Source organism: Epithele typhae, assembly GCF_022376455.1.
Source record: "Epithele typhae strain CBS 203.58 chromosome Unknown BXZ73scaffold_35, whole genome shotgun sequence".
Lineage (NCBI taxonomy): Eukaryota > Fungi > Basidiomycota > Agaricomycetes > Polyporales > Epitheliaceae > Epithele > Epithele typhae.
Genome location: NW_025954226.1, coordinates 110669 through 127163, shown reverse-complemented (window position 1 = coordinate 127163; position 16495 = coordinate 110669). Strand labels below are relative to the sequence as shown.

Here is a 16495-nt window from a genome sequence, read left to right as displayed (position 1 = left end):
GCAACGTTGCCACTCACTGATGAACGATGAACTCCAAGTGAGACGACCTTTCGTAGAGGCATAACCGACATGTTCATGCTGTCGTATATTAACCGCCAGAGCCATCGTGGTGTCGATATTTGTCCGGCATCCCATGCACAGGCTATGGGGCATTTCGACCGGGAAGGACCTTCCGGCAGTCCATGCACACGGCCATATGTACGCGTCCCCGCGGTAATGCTATTTCTTATGGTCTGCTCACTAAGCTCATGTTCACACGAGTCGTTCGGCATTAACGCTTGAGGGAGACGCTTTATGAGGACACCGAAGTGCGTTGCTAGCGGTTTGCGGTTTGCACGCTGGACTCTGCTGATTCATCGTAGAAGTACAAAGCATTTCGGCGGGACGCACGCTGATGGAGCAACAACCTCCAAGCCGAGCTGTGTCGTGGACAGTTCGCCGTGAAAAATCGGGGCGTCGTTCATTGGCGTCCAATCGACGGTCCTCGCAGTATATAATAGGCCCCAGACGCAGCGAAGAAGGCATCAACCCCCCTCGTTCAGAGATTTCGAACAGCACCACCGCACTTACAATGGCCATGGAGACTGCAGGTTCGTTTCCGCCCCTCGCCCTTCACCAAAGTTGCTAACCCCGTGCTCACCCTGGACGCAGCCCCGACCAAGTTCGCCGTCCTCATCTTTCCCGGTTTCGAGCCCCTCGACGTCTTCGGTCCCGTCGAGATCATCCAGACCCTCTCCTCCCACAAGCCCATGTCTCTCTACTGGATCTCCTCCTCCACCTCCCCCGCGCTCGACCCCGTCAGCACCCTCGTCCCCGATGACCTCCCCATCACCAAGCCCGCCTTCCTCAACAACGTGAAGAACCCCAACGCGGGCGCGACCGTCGTCCCCACGCACACGCTCGCCGCCCCGCCCGACGACGTCGACGTCCTCCTCGTCCCGGGCGGCTGGGGCGCGTTCTCGCACGCGCTCGGGCCCACGGTCGAGTACCTGCGCGCGACGTACCCGAAGCTCAAGTACATGATCAGCGTGTGCAACGGCGCGGAACTGCTCGCGCAGGCGGGAGTGCTCGAGGGGCGGCGCGCGACGTGCGACAAGGTGCTGTGGGCGCACAACACGACGATGCACCCGGGCGTGCGGTGGGACAAGAAGCCGCGGTGGGTGATCGACGGGAAGGTGGTGACGTCGGGCGGGGTGAGCGCGGGGCTGGACATGGCGCTGGGGTGGGTTGCGCATGTGTGGGACGAGGGGCTGGCGCGGGAGATTGCGAACGTGGTGGAGTACGAGTGGCGGAACGACCCGAACTTCGATGTGTTTGCGTACGTGTGGTAGACGGTGGGGGATGGTAGTTCGAGCGTGGACGGGGTAAATGTAGCTGAATTGCAAGTGCTTATGTTGCTGCGTAGGTTCTAATTCGCGGCGTCCTGCCACTCAGCCCATCTGGTCATCATACTGATGCACTTGGAGAATGCTTGAGCATGGAATTTGTCGCCGTTTCGTACGTCCAGTAGGCATTACGGTCTTTCGCCTTCATAATGTCAATGGCATAGTTACTACAGTCCACGCCTCACGTGGATCAAAGTCTACTACATACCCTCGCTCACCTCGGACTCACCCTCTTCCCTAACGTCCTCCTCTGCGCTCTCGAGGTCTTTCGTGTTCTCTTCCAACCCACTCCGATCCGACTCGTTCGTATCCATCATTCATCCGCAACTGCTTCACCGCCCAACGCCCCGAGCCGCCTTCGATCCGCTCCAGCCAGTGCCTTAGCGGCTCGTCCTCCGGGTGGATGTGACTGTACCATGTGACGGTGGGAGCCCGACCCGGCATCCAGCCGGGCCCGTCGCGTTGTTCCTCAGTTTCCAGAGCTCCAAGGTAACGCTTTGGAAAGCGACTGCTATTCGCCTTGTGATCGAGCTTACAACGCACAATGGTACAACGGCGGAATGAAGGTGCTACATCTACATAGAGACTGAAAAAACGACTGCGGAGGACGACGCCTTAAGCGATGGTGATTCTCTTGGGAGCCCTTTGGGCGGACTGCCTCGGATAGGTGACGGTCAGGACGCCGTTCTCCATCGCCGCCTTGATGTCCTCGGGCTTTGCGCACCTCGTCAGCGATCGGCTCGACGGTCGAGAGATGCACGCCAAGCGGTAAGCAACTCACCTTGACGCCCTCGGGCACGGGCACCGAGCGCGAGAACTTGCCGTAGCGGCGCTCGCGGAGGACGACCCCGCCCTCGTCCCGGTTCGTCTCCGTCTTGGTCTCGCCCGAGACGGTGAGGAAGCTGTCGTGGACGTCGATGCTGACGTCCTGCTTGTTGATCCCCGGGAGCTCGAACGTCGCGGTGACGAGGTTCTTCTCCTTGTCCTCGTGGACGTCGATCCTGGATTCGCGTCAACTGTGAATAGTGGCGCGGAGAGGAGGGGGGCTTACCTGGGCCGGAGAACTGAAGGCGCCACGGCCTGCGAGCTCTTTATTGCCGGGGGTGACGCAGTGCGACGGGCGAAAGCCTCGTCGAACATGCGGTCAAAGTCGGAGAAGAAAGAGTCGTTGAAGAGGTTGAAGAGCGACATAGTGAGGGGAGGTGGTGAGCAGTATAGATGTTGTGGGGTTGTTGTGGTGTCGAGAAGTGAACTGTTGAGGGATCGAAGAGCACGAAGGGTCCTTATATGCGCTTCGTCTATGCAGAAAGTTCGAGACGTTGAAAAGTCTCGAACGGCCAACTGAGGTCATGAGAGACGCAGGTGATCACGTATGTGTGCGTTCAGCCTGCCTCGTATGTTCTAGGTCATACCGTCATTTGAACGGAGCGAAATGTCTGGAAACGCCGACGGCGTCTCGAACCTGCGTGCATGGGATGCGGAAGTCCTGTGGTCGAGGGAGAAAGCTTTGCTAGGCGCGCGCTGGCCGGGCTGGGCTGTCATGACTGATGCTTGTGCATATTTGCCTCGCATCCGCATTTGGCACCCAACGCCCACGCCATAGATCTGTGTCTCGACATTTCGCGAACGCGCGCCTCACTTCTTGTTCTCGACCACGTCGAGCGCACCCGTCTGTTCGCGAACAGTCCGCCATACGCGTCATACGGATGCGCAGGTACAAGTACCCCCGCCGCATGGCACTCCGGCCTCACAAAACACATCGACATCCACTTGACACCCACCCCAATCTCCGTCTCAATCACCATGCCTCTCACCTTCGCACTCCCTTCTACTCCCTCACCGACTTCGACCGCCTCTTCGATGACGCCTTCAACGCCCGCGCAGGCCCTGTTTCCCGCCGGGGCGAGTCTGCCGTCCGAGTCATGCGTCCGAAGTAAGTTGCCTCTGCGCCTCTCGCGCTTTCCCAACACGAAGGCTTACGACGCACTACAGGATGGACCTCCATGAGGACAAGGAGAACAATCTCGTCACTGCCACTTCGAGCTCCCGGGTCTCACGAAGGAGGCCGTGAGCCTCGACGTGCGCGACAACATGCTCAGCGTCTCGGGCGAGTCCACAATCTCGGCCGAGCGCGACGAGAAGGGCTACGCGGTGCGCGAGCGCCGCTTCGGCAAGTTCTCGCGCTCGATCCGCTGCCTCAGGGAATCAAGGTATGTGCTCCCGCGCGACCCAGAATGGAACTGACGCGCGATTTTGCAGCCTGAGGAGATCAAGGCGTCGATGACCGACGGTGTGTTGACCGTCACCTTCCCGCGCACCACGCCCGAGCAGGCGCCGCAGAAGGTCAAGATCGACTGAGGTCGTTCTTCTGGCCGCGTTTATTCTCTCCGAATTGTACACTTGCGCGTTATATGTACCTGTAGCATAGCCTTTCAATCCATGAGCCGAAAACCAACAGCATATGACGAACGCACACGTCCAGTCGTGACCCATGGCGCCCTGGAAATTGGTGCCGTGCGGGAGTCGAACACCAGACTTGCTGTTAGCGCTTGAGCCCTTCCGGCGCTCATCTCCTTGTCTCCTTGTCTCCAACCTTGACATTCCCTCGTAGCCGAGCGTGACAAAAGACAAGCCTGTTCCTCTGACCGTCGATCTGCGCCATACGGTCTACCCAAGCTCTTTGCGTCCATCTTCGCTGGCACCGGTTCCGACTTGATCAAGGTTGTTGACAGTTCACGTCGCTGCGACGCTCCTGCAGCCAGTCGCCGATCACGACGCAGTTGAAGGCGGTGATTCAATGTTGGAGGTGGGAGCATATGGCCACCACAGAACGGCGCTGAGACTTCTCATGGCGTCTTATTTCCGGAGCGGGCGTTGGGAAGACCCGGGCAGTGCCGCGGCGGTGATTGGTCTCAGCCCCTCAGCCGGAAATTTGACCGCCGGCATGGAAGGTCATTCAAGTATCACGAAAGGTTTTGGTACGTCGAGGTCAGGCTCCACAGTGGCATGATTGATAGATTATACTGCTTTCATATGCAGATCCGCGGACACTCGACATCGCGGTACTTGCGACTGCGTGTTGAGGCCATTTTCTGACGTTTAGCAGAGATGAACCTCTCGACAATGTGTTCCAGGCGCTGAGCACATGGTACTCGGGCCAGGCACGCGCCGGAAACTCTACTCCTTCGACACCAACAGACTATCATCCTCAGTTGTGGACGAAACCTCGTGGCACCCGCGTGGTGCTCACGCGGTGGCCCGCCGGCGCACCACACGGAGAACACTTTTCCCAATGCTCCGGCGATGCTTGCGGAGCCTCGAAGTTGGCGAGGCTGTGGCTAATCATTCTCCGGCGCTACATAGCTCTCTTGTGAGAGGAACCAGTGGCTAACCTTCCCTCCTCGACCCCTTTCATCGTTACAGACATGACCACTCCCCAAATTATCGACGATACGTGAGTACACGGATTTCAGTCGTGAGGGTGGATGGTCATAATGTACGTCCTTACAGCATCCTATTGGGGCGGTCAGGGCTTGCTGCGACTGGTATGTACGAATCGCTCGCCTACGAGGATGTCCATGACTAATATCACTCTTCCCACTTAGCTCTACTTGTTTACGATGCTATTTTGTGCTTCGACTATGAGTGGAACCTGATTTGGAGCAAACGACCACTCAGTATGCTGTACGTTTTCGGACGTTATTCGACCCTACTCGGTTTCGTGTTGCAAAGTATCACGTACATAAATATCGGGGTGAGCCGTTTTGCTATTAGCTTCAACGGTAGACATCCTTTCCTGACGATTTGACCTAGCGGTACGAATGCCCGTCACGATTGCATTATGAATCTCACCCAGCGCTGCTAGTGACTGGGCTCTGGTCAACGCTACTGAAATCAGCATCATGATACCTTACGTCGCATGGGCAAGTGCGTCTCTCCCCGCTTCGACTGATGGCGAACCATAGCTTAAGCTGCTTCGCTTCTGAATAGCATTTTCGGGGTGGCGAGTTTTTGCGCTCTCCGATCGCAACCTTCCCCTTGCATTGCTAGCCTTCCTTCTTTCGTGCTCCGTAATCACTCCGAATATAGTGCGTACAGAAACCCGACTACATTTACCATATTCGAACCATAACTGATCACGGACCCCTGTAGTACAACTGGGCTATCAGCGCCGATCAAACTGTATCGCCTCTCGCCATATGGCTCTCAAGGGCTACTTTCCTCGTCGGAGAGCTGTTGCCCTTGATATTCACACTCAAAGCTACGCTCGGTCCGGGTCTATGCGCGACATCCGTCAGACCTTCGCGCAACTCCATTACTGGAGTAGTTCTCTTCAATGGCGAGTTTTTGTACGGAATTCTAGACAGACTGCGAGATGGATTCTAATCTCATCATAGGCCTGATGTGCTTCTTGTGAGCCGTTTGCGCTTCGAAAGTAGTAATATCTAACGCAAACACAGCGTGCCGATAGTCCTCACTATCACAGCCTCCGTACTTGATATCATGGTAAGCCGAAGCTTTGATCACAACAGATGCTCTTGCTCACTCTACGCGCCCAACGAAGGATCACAACACGAGTACTCCTCGGTCCGAGCGCGCTGGTATCGTCGCTTCTACAAGAGACTGGTTCGTCGCGACTGCGTCTGTTGTGCGGAAGCTGCACGAAGCTCACCTTGAAATTCGTTCAGTATTACGACGGTTCTCATCTCGCGCTTCCTATTGCAGCTCGGCAACTTGCAGGATCGCAAGGAAAATGAGCACGGGATCATACAATCACACGCCTTTTCCGGCGTCATCACAACGGGAGTCCCTTCCTTCCAAGAAATGACGTCTGGCTTCTATGAGGCCAATATACGCTCCCCCTCCAACGCGCGACGGGAAGAAGCAATGCCCACGATAAGCCACCAGCGCCAGGTAATCGGTTATCGCGTTCATTTCGTGTATCACGCCTGATGAACACCGTTTCTCTTCTAATAATCAGGTCGCAGTGCCAGACAATGGACCCAAAGACGTTCATCGCCCCGCGTCGTCGAATTTCGGCATATCATCTGAGGAGTGGGTACAACGCGTGGAGGATGTGATCCGTGCCGTGGCTTGAACGGTAGATCCCGTATATTTATGCTCAAAAAGGCGGCGGTGTGTTTTCTTCTCCCAATCTCGTATCTATTTCAGTTTTACTACCGTTTACCGGATAGAAAGAGCATCCAGGAGGTGACGAGCCTCGTGCGATTTGCTTTATCTGCTCCGCGAGCGAGCTGTCAGGCCCACGTGGATTGCCGTCGGGGAGTCTCGGACACCCCGGCCTGGGCCAGTGCGCGCGCGCCCTCGAGGGCAAATGGAGCGCGACTTCGAGCGGGACATCATCCCGATGGCCCGCGCGGAGGGCATGGCGCTTGCGCCGTGGGACGTCCTCTCATCCGGGCGCATCCGGACGGACGCGGAGGAGGAGAAACGCCGGCAGACGGGCGAGAACGGTGGGTGCTCAGTCCTTCAGCGAGGGCGTCGCGCGTGCTGACGGACGCCCACCAGGACGCACTGTCTGGTCGTCGGACTGGGAGCGGACGGAGGCGGAGCGCGCGATACGCAAGGTCCTCGAGGAGGTCGGGGAGGAGGTCGGCGCGAAGTCGATCCAGGCCGGTATGTCCCAGCGCGAACTTTCTTCGACGCGTTCTCCACAGCTGAATAATGGGCGCAGTGGCAATCGCGTACGTGATGCAGAAGACGCAGTACGTGTTCCCGATCGTCGGCGGGCGCAAGGTCGAGCACATGCTCGCGAACATCGCCGCGCTCGAGATTGCCCTCTCGGACGCCCACATCGCCAGGATCGAGTCCGCCTCGTCTTGGAACCCTGGGTTCCCGATGGACCTCTTCGTATGCAGCTGTAACCCTTTAGTAGCTTTCTCAGAAGAACGGATACACAAAAGAGTTGCGCGGGGTTGCGGCCCCAGGGCCCCGTCTATGTGGCTCGTGATCAATGCAAGAAGCACGTTGAAGGCAGTGGAGCGTACCCAGTGGAGACTGGACAAAAGCCGCGTCGCCCATTGCTTTATTGACTAAAGATTATGCCGCCGGGAGGTCTAAATCCGAACATTTACGGTCAGTAAATTTCATAGGAAGCGTACCCTGAGTCCTGGTTCAATTGGAGGCGTGACACGTCGCCGATGCTGTCGGGGTCGGTGAGGAACCTAGCGTTGTTGATTCGTTGCAATCGATCAAAACATGGGGCTTTTAAACCGTCCGCAATGATGATATAGAAACAGCTGTGCATTGCATTAGCAGTAAGGAAGTAGTGAAGCGGCACGGAGAGCGGCGAAGGCAAAAAAACTCGACGGGGCGGGTCGCGTGGCGCGCACGTGGCGCGCACGTGGCGCGCACGTGCAGAGACCACGCGCAGGCACCGCCACCCTTCACGCCGTCGGCTCAGATCCAACCGCCGTGGGCAGATCATCTTGCTCTCATTCACCTCTCGACCCCTCCCCTCTCGACCCGTCCTCCAGACCCTTCCCGTCGCCGCCATGAGTCTCCGCCGTGCACCAGGATGTGCCACCCACCCATCTCTCTCTCGTCCTACCGCTTCCCCCGCGAAAATCCGACGTCCCCAGCGTTTTTCCCGCCCAAATCGCCATGGATCTCACCCAGCACCTCTTTGACGCATACACCAACCTCCCCTGCCACTCTCCGGACATTCTGAGCACGGAATACGAGTGCAGCGTCCACGGTGATACCTTTAAGCCTTCCCGCGACATCGACGAGTCATCCGCGGTCGATCTGCAGCCCCACTAGTGAGTAACTAGTCGAGTTGTTAGTGTTACATAAGCGATTAACACCGATCGTTAGTCTTGCGGCTTATCCGTCGTTGCTCTCGACCACCACCGCTCCCCCCGCAGACTCCTGCCCCTTCCCCATCCCCCGTCGCCCGTCGTCCACCTACACCAAATATGCCTCTACAATTTGTACGCCTGTGGAAGATCGGTTCCGATCATCGTACTCGGCGTTGGACCGCGCGCTAGGCAGCGACCAGCCTCTGCTCTACATCCCCCCGGCCCTCGTTCAAGACCCAACGCAACCCATACACGGCGCCGACGACGCACCTCGGAAGAGTGTCTACTCTGAAGCCCTTTCGTATCCAAGCTACTCGGGCGATTTGGCTGTGGGCGACTGGTCGGACTCGTATGGTACGCTGTACGACCCATCCTTCTTCAACCTCGCATCTCCCAGCTCTCCGTACGACGGCGTCTCCTCTTTTGTCTCATCCCCCGCAATCAGTCAAGGTTCGACGGGCTACGACTGTTCATCGTCATCTTCCGAGTCGTCGCCGTCGCCCACGGCTACCCACGTCGTCCCGCCGCCTCGTGCCTACCGCGAGGAGTCCGCATCCCCCGCCACTTCGTCCACTACTCTCATCCGGCGCCGCAACCGCCCAGCCACACGGTCTTCCGCCTCCTCGGAGCCTGCAGAGACGTCGAAGAACCCATGGAAATGCCCGCACTGCCCGTTCATCCAACACTCCCGTCGCACCCCGGACTACAAACGGCACGTCGCCACCCAGGGCAACCGGAAACACTTGGACGTGTCGCGGTGTCCCCCTGCTGCGTGCGAACGATCCGAAGCACACGCGGACGCCGGTGCCGTTGGAGGAGGTGTGGGCGGCGACGGAGCGCGGGAGGAGATGGTGGGCGGGTGCGGGAAGACGTTCTCGAGGAAGGATGCGTTTGCTCGCACCTCAGAAACCCGCATCTCTGGTGCGCAGGGAGGAGCCCGGTGGAGGGCTGGCACCAGGTTGACGGTGGAGAGGATCGCTGAAGTCCTGCGTATGTTTTCTCCTCATTGGTACCATCTCCATCCACTTTCGACTTCCGTGTACGTGTGTTTGCTTGAGTCCCACCAGAAATTCTACTATCCTTTTCCACTTCCAACTGCGCGCGCTCGAAGATTCATCTCTACTGAGGCAGCCGTAAGTTGCACTGCGAATGCGCCGTGGTCTTGGATGGACGGAGAGGTATGTGAGGTATCCTACATTCAGTCTTTACCTTCTCGGGACTCTGTAAGGGGACATATTCTCCTAAGAAGAGTTCCTTGATATGTATCTCCCCCAGATTCATGCTCCCCACGGCCTCTACCCCTCGGCCTCCACGTATGTTGTGTGATCTTCTTGTTTGACATCTCTGACGTTTCATCTAGCGTTCCCGCGAAGCAACAGGCGGCCGACGGCATCCTTGTGGTCACTTCTCCCGTCACCACGACGTTTACAGACACCTTCAATTCGAGCACCCCGATTGTTACCATGCGAGCGACGAAAGACGACACTTTTCTCGGGTGTCATCGCTCAGCAGCGAACATGTAGTTTGCCCTCCTCGACGGCTTGTCAAGGAACCCGTGGTAAGCACTTCGATACTGCAACTGTTGAACATTTTCTCACGATTGTACACACTCGCTTGGTATATGCGGATCTAAAGATGCGCTTCAAGCGTAGTCGCGAATGGCACCTTGGGCAGAGATCGAGGCTGCGCGATTCCCTCATCCCTCGTGCTCAGATACGTTCACGACCTTCGCGTTCCAGCTCCGTGCTCTCACATCGACGGTACTCGCTTTGCTTATGAAGGCTGCGCAGGGCCGGTCCCTGATGTCCGCGAGTTCACCGTTAGTGCTCGTGGTCACTGTGGAGCACAGACGATCTCCGACTCATTTCAATCCATCGAAGACCCTGGCGACGAAGACTCAACAGCTCCAATAGGATTTTGAAGACACTTACGAATGAGCCTCGGAACCAGCGAATGCGATGTCATCTCGATGGAGCGCGGGAATGGAATGACCGTCGCTCGATGGAACATGCTTGCGGGCGCCGGAAGATTCGCGGTGAAGAAGCGCGCCTCCGGCAGACTAGGGAAAAGAGCAAGTTCTCGCATAGCTTGTTGGCCGACGTCGTTTCAAAAGCGCTCATGTCTAAAGTCGCGCAGGACACCGCGCACGTCGTACGAGGAGCAGGACCAACACGAGCGTGCGGTGTACAAGGTGCTCCAGCAGGTTGCTGACGAGGTCGGCGCAAAGTCCATCCACCCTGGTGAGCGCAGTCGAAATGAGACTTGTGTGTTAATGAAATTCGGACATGACATTTACGATTTCGTCCGTGATGCAGAATACGCCGTTCATTGTCGGCGGACACAAGGTTGAGCACGTGGTTGGGGAGATTGCCGCCCTCATTGACGACACATCGATATAACCGAGAACGCAACTCCATTTGACGTAGGTTTCCCAGCGACTCTCATCGTACGTATTTGGCTCACGCGCGCTTACAAGAAACCACACAGACGGCTCTAGGAAGACGGCGAGGACCTCGATTGGCCGCTGACGTTCAAACGTGGCCCTCAGCGGTATCCGGTTCAGGCCAAGTAGTGTCTGGTAGCTGGTGGGTTTATCGTCCTCCAATCCAATTTCTGACAGAGTACCTTTGATGCACATGTACAGTAACATAAAAACTTGCCGGAGGGCCATACAGACCTCGCCCTCATCGGAGGAGGATATGCCAGCCCTCGGCGTGTGAGAACTCGTCGCTTCTCCTTTCTCATGGAAAAGCTGGCCTGCGGACGAACGGTGACGCGCGCGTCAGACGCCGCGACTTCGTTCTCCAACCGCCATTCCCGATCGGAGCCTGCCAATGTGCGATCGGACTCGTGAGCTTGCGACGGTTATGGGTGTTAGCAGTTAACCGTCTATGTCCTGGGCTGACAAGGTTGCAGAGTAAGTGCACAGCATTTAGTCGGGGGAACGACAAGTAACTAACAGCATGGCGCAGTGCGGACGTGAAGGTCCGGCCGGGATACCCTAGTAGGAATGAGTATCTCGCATGTGTCACACCTTAATACCTCTGCGCTTCTCTGCTGACAGCACATTTTCAAACCGCTTCCCCTAGTGGGTCAACGACTCAATATTTCGCAGATATAAAAGCCTGCTGGAGCTTACCCATAAGCACCGCAGTCTTTCGTCTGGCCTTCGACGTCCACTGTACTTCTTCACCATGTCTTTTTCAACGCTCTGGGGTCCCGCTCCGCCGCCGCCCACCCCGCTCGGCCACCACCGCCGCCTCTCGTCTCTCGCTGGCGTCCATGTCTCTCCCATCTGTCTCGGTGGCATGAGCATCGGCGACAAGTGGGCGGACAAGGGCTTCGGCTCGATGGACAAGGACTCGAGCTTCAAGCTCATGGACGCGTTCTACGAGGCCGGCGGAAACTTCATCGACACCGCGAACAACTACCAAGACGAGAGCTCTGAGGACTTCATCGGACAGTGGATGGAGTCGCGTGGAATCCGCGACCAGATCGTCGTCGCCACTAAGGCGAGTTTGCTCCAGCTTCTGGTGGCCGTTCTTGGGCATTGCTTACGCCCGGACTCGCAGTTCACCACCGACTTCAAGCGCGGCCGGACGGACATCAAGCAGCACACGATGTACACAGGGAACAGCATGAAGTCCATGCACGTCTCGCTCGAGGCGTCGCTCAAGAAGCTGCGCACCTCGTACATCGACATTCTCTACGTTCACTGGGTACGTCTCGTCGACCGTATGCCTCTCTCCTTCCTGACGTACTTCGCGCCTCCAGTGGGACTACACCACCAGCATCGAAGAGCTCATGAACGGCCTGCACGGCGTCGTCATGACGGGCAAGGTCATATACCTGGTGCGCCTTCCCCCCTCCCCTTTCACCACGTTCGAGTTCGTGCCGACCCCGTCGCACAGGGCATCTCCGACGCCCCTGCCTGGGTAGTCTCCCGCGCGAACCAGTACGCGCGTGACCACGGAAAGACGCCCTTCGCGATCTACCAAGGCAAGTGGAACGTGCTCATGCGCGACTTCGAGCGGGACATCATCCCGATGGCCCGCGCGGAGGGAATGGCGCTCGCGCCGTGGGACGTCCTCTCATCCGGGCGCATCCGGAGCGACGCGCAGGAGGAGCAACGCCGGCAGACGGGCGAGAACGGTGCGTGCTCACCGCTCAGTCCTCGGCGCGGCTAGCGAGGGCGTTGCGCGTGCTGACGGACGCCGATCAGGACGCACTCTCTGGACGCTTGACTGGGAGCGGACGGAGGCAGAGCGCGCGATGTGCAAGGTCCTCGAGGAGGTCGGGGAGGAGGTCGGCGCGAAGTCGATCCAGGCCGGTACGTCTGTGCGCGTGTTCTTCGACGCGTCCTCCACCGCTGAGGAGGACGCACAGTGGCGATCGCGTACGTGATGCAGAAGACCCGCTACGTGTTCCCGATCGTCGGTGGACGCAAGGTCGAGCACATGCTCGCGAACATCGCCGCGCTCGAGATCGCGCTCTCGGACGCCCACATCGCCAAGATCGAGTCCGCGTCGCCGTGGAGCCCTGGGTTCCCGATGGACCTCTTCGTACGTAGCTACCACCTTTTCGCGCGTGTAGATGGCTGACGAGCGCGACAGGGCACGGGAGAGGCTTACACGTTCTCGTGGTTGCTGGCCGCGCAGGTGAAGGCGTGGCCGCTGGCGCCTGCTATTCGTCCTACTCCGGAGAACTGAGAGAAAAGGAGGAAGTACTCAGGTACGAAAGGAAACGCGATCGTGAAGACGCGCGGGTTGGAGGTCCATGTTCAAACTCTCGCTTAAGGTGTCTATCGAACTTCGCCAGAAGTTAGATGTCATCGGTCGGGATACATGTAGTCTGCGCTCTTGTATAAAAAATGTGCTCGAAAGAGGTAGTGCGACTATAAGAAGACGAGTTCGTCGTAGGATGCCTCAGGCGAGCGGCACTGAAGCTCGCGATGAACTTGGGCTTGGAAGGACTGCGTACCCGGTGAACGCGAGTTGTGGGGTTCTCGCGTGATGCTGATCAGGGCCCTTACGTGCACGCGGGGTCGGAGAAGCGGAAGAGCCTGACGATGAAAAGTTCGTGCGAACTTTGAGGATTCGGGGTAATCAGTTATGTATGTCTGAGTGAGCAAATTCCCGCACGACAAAGCTGTTGCGGAGTAGGACTGTCTTGTCGCGCGGTGGGGAAAGGACAAGCATGGTCATTCTATACCGGGGGAGCGTTCGTGAAGAATGAACGATGCATATGGGCAATGGTGCGAACTGCTAAGTGTATATCTACACGTTCAAAATATACAGGGGAAAATATATCAGCGCTGGAAAAGGTGAGGAGAGGTGGCACAACAGAAAATGACATCAGCTTTTCGTTCTTTTCCTGACTGCCGGCGGTTCCGTACCGCCAAACATGCGCGGAGAGAAGCCTGGGCGACTTGCACAGACAGTCAGACGCCCATGTAATACTATCGACCTCGGTCAAGATTACTATCACAGTTCTACAGGGGCGTGTGCGGGGTTGAAGACATTTACTCACCGGACATGAGAACATATCAATCGGCGTCCAGCAAACCGAACTCTAGCGGAGGTGATGGCGGATTTGACCCTGCGGGCTGACACCCACGTACGCCGGGTGCGAACCGAAGTCTGCGCCGCTGTTAGATGCGCCTAAACGCTCATCTTCGAAAACAAAGTGCGGTCTTCTTAAGGTATGGCATCAGTACCAGCAGAAGAAGTAGCAGGTTGAAATGAAGCAACTATCGTGCACTATCTTCAGTTCGAGCAGTCGGGAGAGCGAGAAGACGGATTGAGCGAGAAGGGGTCAGGGGGTTGCTAGGGAAGGTGTTGGAGAGCATCGGAAGAGAGCGCGGGAAGGTGTGCCCGTTGACGGCGTGAGAGGCTTCCACCCACGAGGCGTGACAAAGGATGCACGTAATGGCCGCGCAGACGATTGGGTGGGTTGGGTTATCTTTGAGAAGTTGGTGCAAGGGGAGCGATGGGAGCGAGAGCGAGTGAGAGAGAGGTAGTAGCGTCGGCAAGAGTCCAGGACGGGCCGTCACGCGTCACGATTGGCGGCGTTGCGTGGCCCGAGAGCAGGAGTGACATCCATGGGTGACAGTGAGGACGTGACGGCGACGTTGATATCTGGCTGCGGGCCAGGAGAGTGCCTGAATCTCTCTATCTTCCTTCGCTTCTCATACGTCCTCATTTACGCCATCATCACGGCCCTGCATCTCGCCACATATATGTTCGTCGTGTCGCGCTTGTGTCTGCAGCCCTTTGTTTCCCCACTTCGCGCCTTTCGAGGCCTTGCCTCGTCTTCCGTTTCTCTACACCGCATCTTCCTTTGCTTTCGGCTTTGGCGCAGAGCGTTGAGCCCCTTCCGCTCGTTCAATTTGCAGCATGTCCGCCGACTCTATCAATGATGTCTCCGAATTGTATGCCCCCGGCCCGGCTCAGTATGGTTCTGCCGAAGTCGCAGGTGTAGTCGTAAGTCTCTTCGCACCAAGTTGGTTTTGGTCACTGGCAGGACAGGACACTCAATCGTATGCTTTCTGCAGAGCCTCGTGATTGCCGGCATCCTTTCCATTGTCGCGGTAGTTCCAGCGCTTTACGGGGTATGTCCCAGAACTAACGATTGTTAGAGCACACATCTGACGCGTGCGTAACATAGGTACTCAAATGGTTGCGTCCCAAGTTTGCCAGTACACGAATCCTCCCCTTCTTTGTGTCTCTCTTGGTGGCCAACATCCTACAGGCGATCGGCACCATTATGAACGCCTCCTGGGTCCGCGAACGCAACGTACTCCCCGGTTCGCTCTGCAGTGCTCAGGCCGGCATCAAGCAGGCCGGCAATGTCGGCATGGCGCTCTGGTGAGTCCAGTTCAAAGTTGTGTTCGTCGCTCGGGACTAATGGTGGTCATCCAGGTCGTTTTCCCTCTCCGCGCACGTCTTCATGCTGCTCTTCGTCCGTCGTCTCACCCTCTCGGCACTCCACTCTTGCATATACCTCAGTACACCTATATATATACCAATACCTATTAGGTGTCGGAACAATGGGCATGTGCCAATTCCTGGGGCATATGGGTAGGCGCGGGCTGTGTGCGCACAGCGGGCGCCTATAAAAGACTTGCATCTTCCGAGATTAGAACCCCGCCCTGGCATAAACAAAGCGCGGCTCAGCAATACAGCTGAGCTACGCGTCCTTGCAGGGTTCCCCATATATGTTGTTATGGATTCACTGCGCCCACGAACATGTTATCAGATCTCCCATCAGCCTGTGTTATCTCTCCCGCTTGCGCCCACGTTATCTCCCACGCCCACGTCGCGCGCTTCCGACCTACCCCCCGTGCTCGTCGTCCCCGACAGCGAGCTCGCTGTCCCGCCGCCCCGCTCTCCCCTCTCATCCGTTTCCCTCCATTCCTTTTTTTATCCACCTGCATTCCCAATGCGCACATAATGGTATATAATGCAATACCCTCACTCAGCTGGGTGAGCCTGCATTGAGCTCTTATACCCCCAAAATGCGTGCAACATAGGAACTTATAGAATAGATCAATCGTCTGGCTAATATATGCATCAGATAGTATTATGTGAGCGTGTCTTTCATCTGAAATCGCAGGTGGATAGCTGGAAGGGTACAAGTATGATGTCATATGTCATTTCAAGATGACATATTCCATAGTGGTATGGTATATATGTTTATCGTCATATGTACACCTAGAATCATACATAGAGATCATTCAGAGCGTATTGCACAAAGCAGCAGGTAAAACGACGATATTTTGGTGAAGATATGACATGTGCTCAGAAGGGAGGACTGCATTGAAAATGCGGCCATCATATGTTCTTGTGCAGACGTCCAATCATTGTACCTTTTGCTTCATTGCGTTCCTAAGAACTTATAGAGCCCAGATCGCCAGTTTCGTGCTTATCGGTGGAGGATTGAAGATAGGGTATGGTATGTCATTATTCTATGACATAGTGTATAGCAAGATGACATGTGCTCCGATTACTTTTCTGAAAGGTGGAATAGAACGGGGTAGTCTTTTCCTCCCCGATGCAAAAGTAATCACAAAAAACGGCCAAGAAACGGTGGAGATACGTTAGAGGAGCTTAGATTGTGCCAAGCAGTGTAGGTGGTTTAAGAGCGTCCTCTGCACAACCCGCCAAAATAGGCTCCTCTGACATATCTCCACCGTTTCTTGGCCGTTTTTTGTGATTACTTTTGCATCGGGGAGGAAAAGACTACCCCGTTCTATTCCACCTTTCAGAAAAGTAATCGGAGCACATGTCA

The 16495-nt window shown here is 56.6% G+C and overlaps 8 protein-coding genes across 8 annotated transcripts; 7 read left to right on the top strand and 1 right to left on the bottom strand.

Moving 5' to 3' along the window:
• Nucleotides 1-571: 571 nt before the first annotated feature.
• On the top strand, nucleotides 572-1331 carry BXZ73DRAFT_90889 (class I glutamine amidotransferase-like protein; the record flags this gene model as incomplete). The annotated part of the gene is made up of 2 exons (XM_048025797.1): nucleotides 572-590; nucleotides 652-1331. The coding sequence occupies 2 exons, from the start codon at nucleotides 572-574 to the stop codon at nucleotides 1329-1331; spliced, it is 699 nt and encodes a 232-aa protein (XP_047876341.1).
• Nucleotides 1332-2000: 669 nt separating this feature from the next.
• Nucleotides 2001-2576, bottom strand: BXZ73DRAFT_90888 (HSP20-like chaperone; the record flags this gene model as incomplete). The annotated part of the gene is made up of 3 exons (XM_048025796.1): nucleotides 2001-2099; nucleotides 2167-2386; nucleotides 2437-2576. The coding sequence occupies 3 exons, from the start codon at nucleotides 2574-2576 to the stop codon at nucleotides 2001-2003; spliced, it is 459 nt and encodes a 152-aa protein (XP_047876340.1).
• Nucleotides 2577-3188: 612 nt separating this feature from the next.
• BXZ73DRAFT_102836 (uncharacterized protein) lies at nucleotides 3189-3743 on the top strand (the record flags this gene model as incomplete). The annotated part of the gene is made up of 4 exons (XM_048015376.1): nucleotides 3189-3318; nucleotides 3400-3536; nucleotides 3587-3595; nucleotides 3645-3743. 4 exons carry the CDS (start codon nucleotides 3189-3191, stop codon nucleotides 3741-3743), a joined length of 375 nt encoding a protein of 124 aa, XP_047876339.1.
• A 1067-nt stretch (nucleotides 3744-4810) lies between these two features.
• BXZ73DRAFT_102835 (uncharacterized protein) lies at nucleotides 4811-6338 on the top strand (the record flags this gene model as incomplete). The annotated part of the gene is made up of 8 exons (XM_048015375.1): nucleotides 4811-4839; nucleotides 4896-4930; nucleotides 4991-5069; nucleotides 5251-5312; nucleotides 5783-5798; nucleotides 5846-5891; nucleotides 5950-6011; nucleotides 6074-6338. 8 exons carry the CDS (start codon nucleotides 4811-4813, stop codon nucleotides 6336-6338), a joined length of 594 nt encoding a protein of 197 aa, XP_047876338.1.
• A 379-nt stretch (nucleotides 6339-6717) lies between these two features.
• Nucleotides 6718-7442, top strand: BXZ73DRAFT_49388 (NADP-dependent oxidoreductase domain-containing protein; the record flags this gene model as incomplete). Its single annotated transcript, XM_048020244.1, has 3 exons — nucleotides 6718-6859; nucleotides 6915-7022; nucleotides 7081-7442. Coding segments are annotated over 3 exons (612 nt in total), but the record flags the coding sequence as incomplete, so codon positions are not given.
• Nucleotides 7443-8853: 1411 nt separating this feature from the next.
• BXZ73DRAFT_19917 (uncharacterized protein) lies at nucleotides 8854-9105 on the top strand (the record flags this gene model as incomplete). Its single annotated transcript, XM_048017589.1, has 1 exon — nucleotides 8854-9105. A coding segment is annotated over one exon (252 nt), but the record flags the coding sequence as incomplete, so codon positions are not given.
• A 2295-nt stretch (nucleotides 9106-11400) lies between these two features.
• BXZ73DRAFT_90887 (aryl-alcohol dehydrogenase [NADP+]) lies at nucleotides 11401-12915 on the top strand (the record flags this gene model as incomplete). Its single annotated transcript, XM_048025795.1, has 7 exons — nucleotides 11401-11718; nucleotides 11779-11925; nucleotides 11981-12058; nucleotides 12118-12358; nucleotides 12429-12536; nucleotides 12593-12768; nucleotides 12820-12915. 7 exons carry the CDS (start codon nucleotides 11401-11403, stop codon nucleotides 12913-12915), a joined length of 1164 nt encoding a protein of 387 aa, XP_047876335.1.
• A 1686-nt stretch (nucleotides 12916-14601) lies between these two features.
• On the top strand, nucleotides 14602-15289 carry BXZ73DRAFT_78674 (uncharacterized protein; the record flags this gene model as incomplete). The annotated part of the gene is made up of 4 exons (XM_048022916.1): nucleotides 14602-14688; nucleotides 14760-14816; nucleotides 14873-15072; nucleotides 15244-15289. 4 exons carry the CDS (start codon nucleotides 14602-14604, stop codon nucleotides 15287-15289), a joined length of 390 nt encoding a protein of 129 aa, XP_047876334.1.
• Between the last annotated feature and the right edge of the window lie 1206 nt (nucleotides 15290-16495).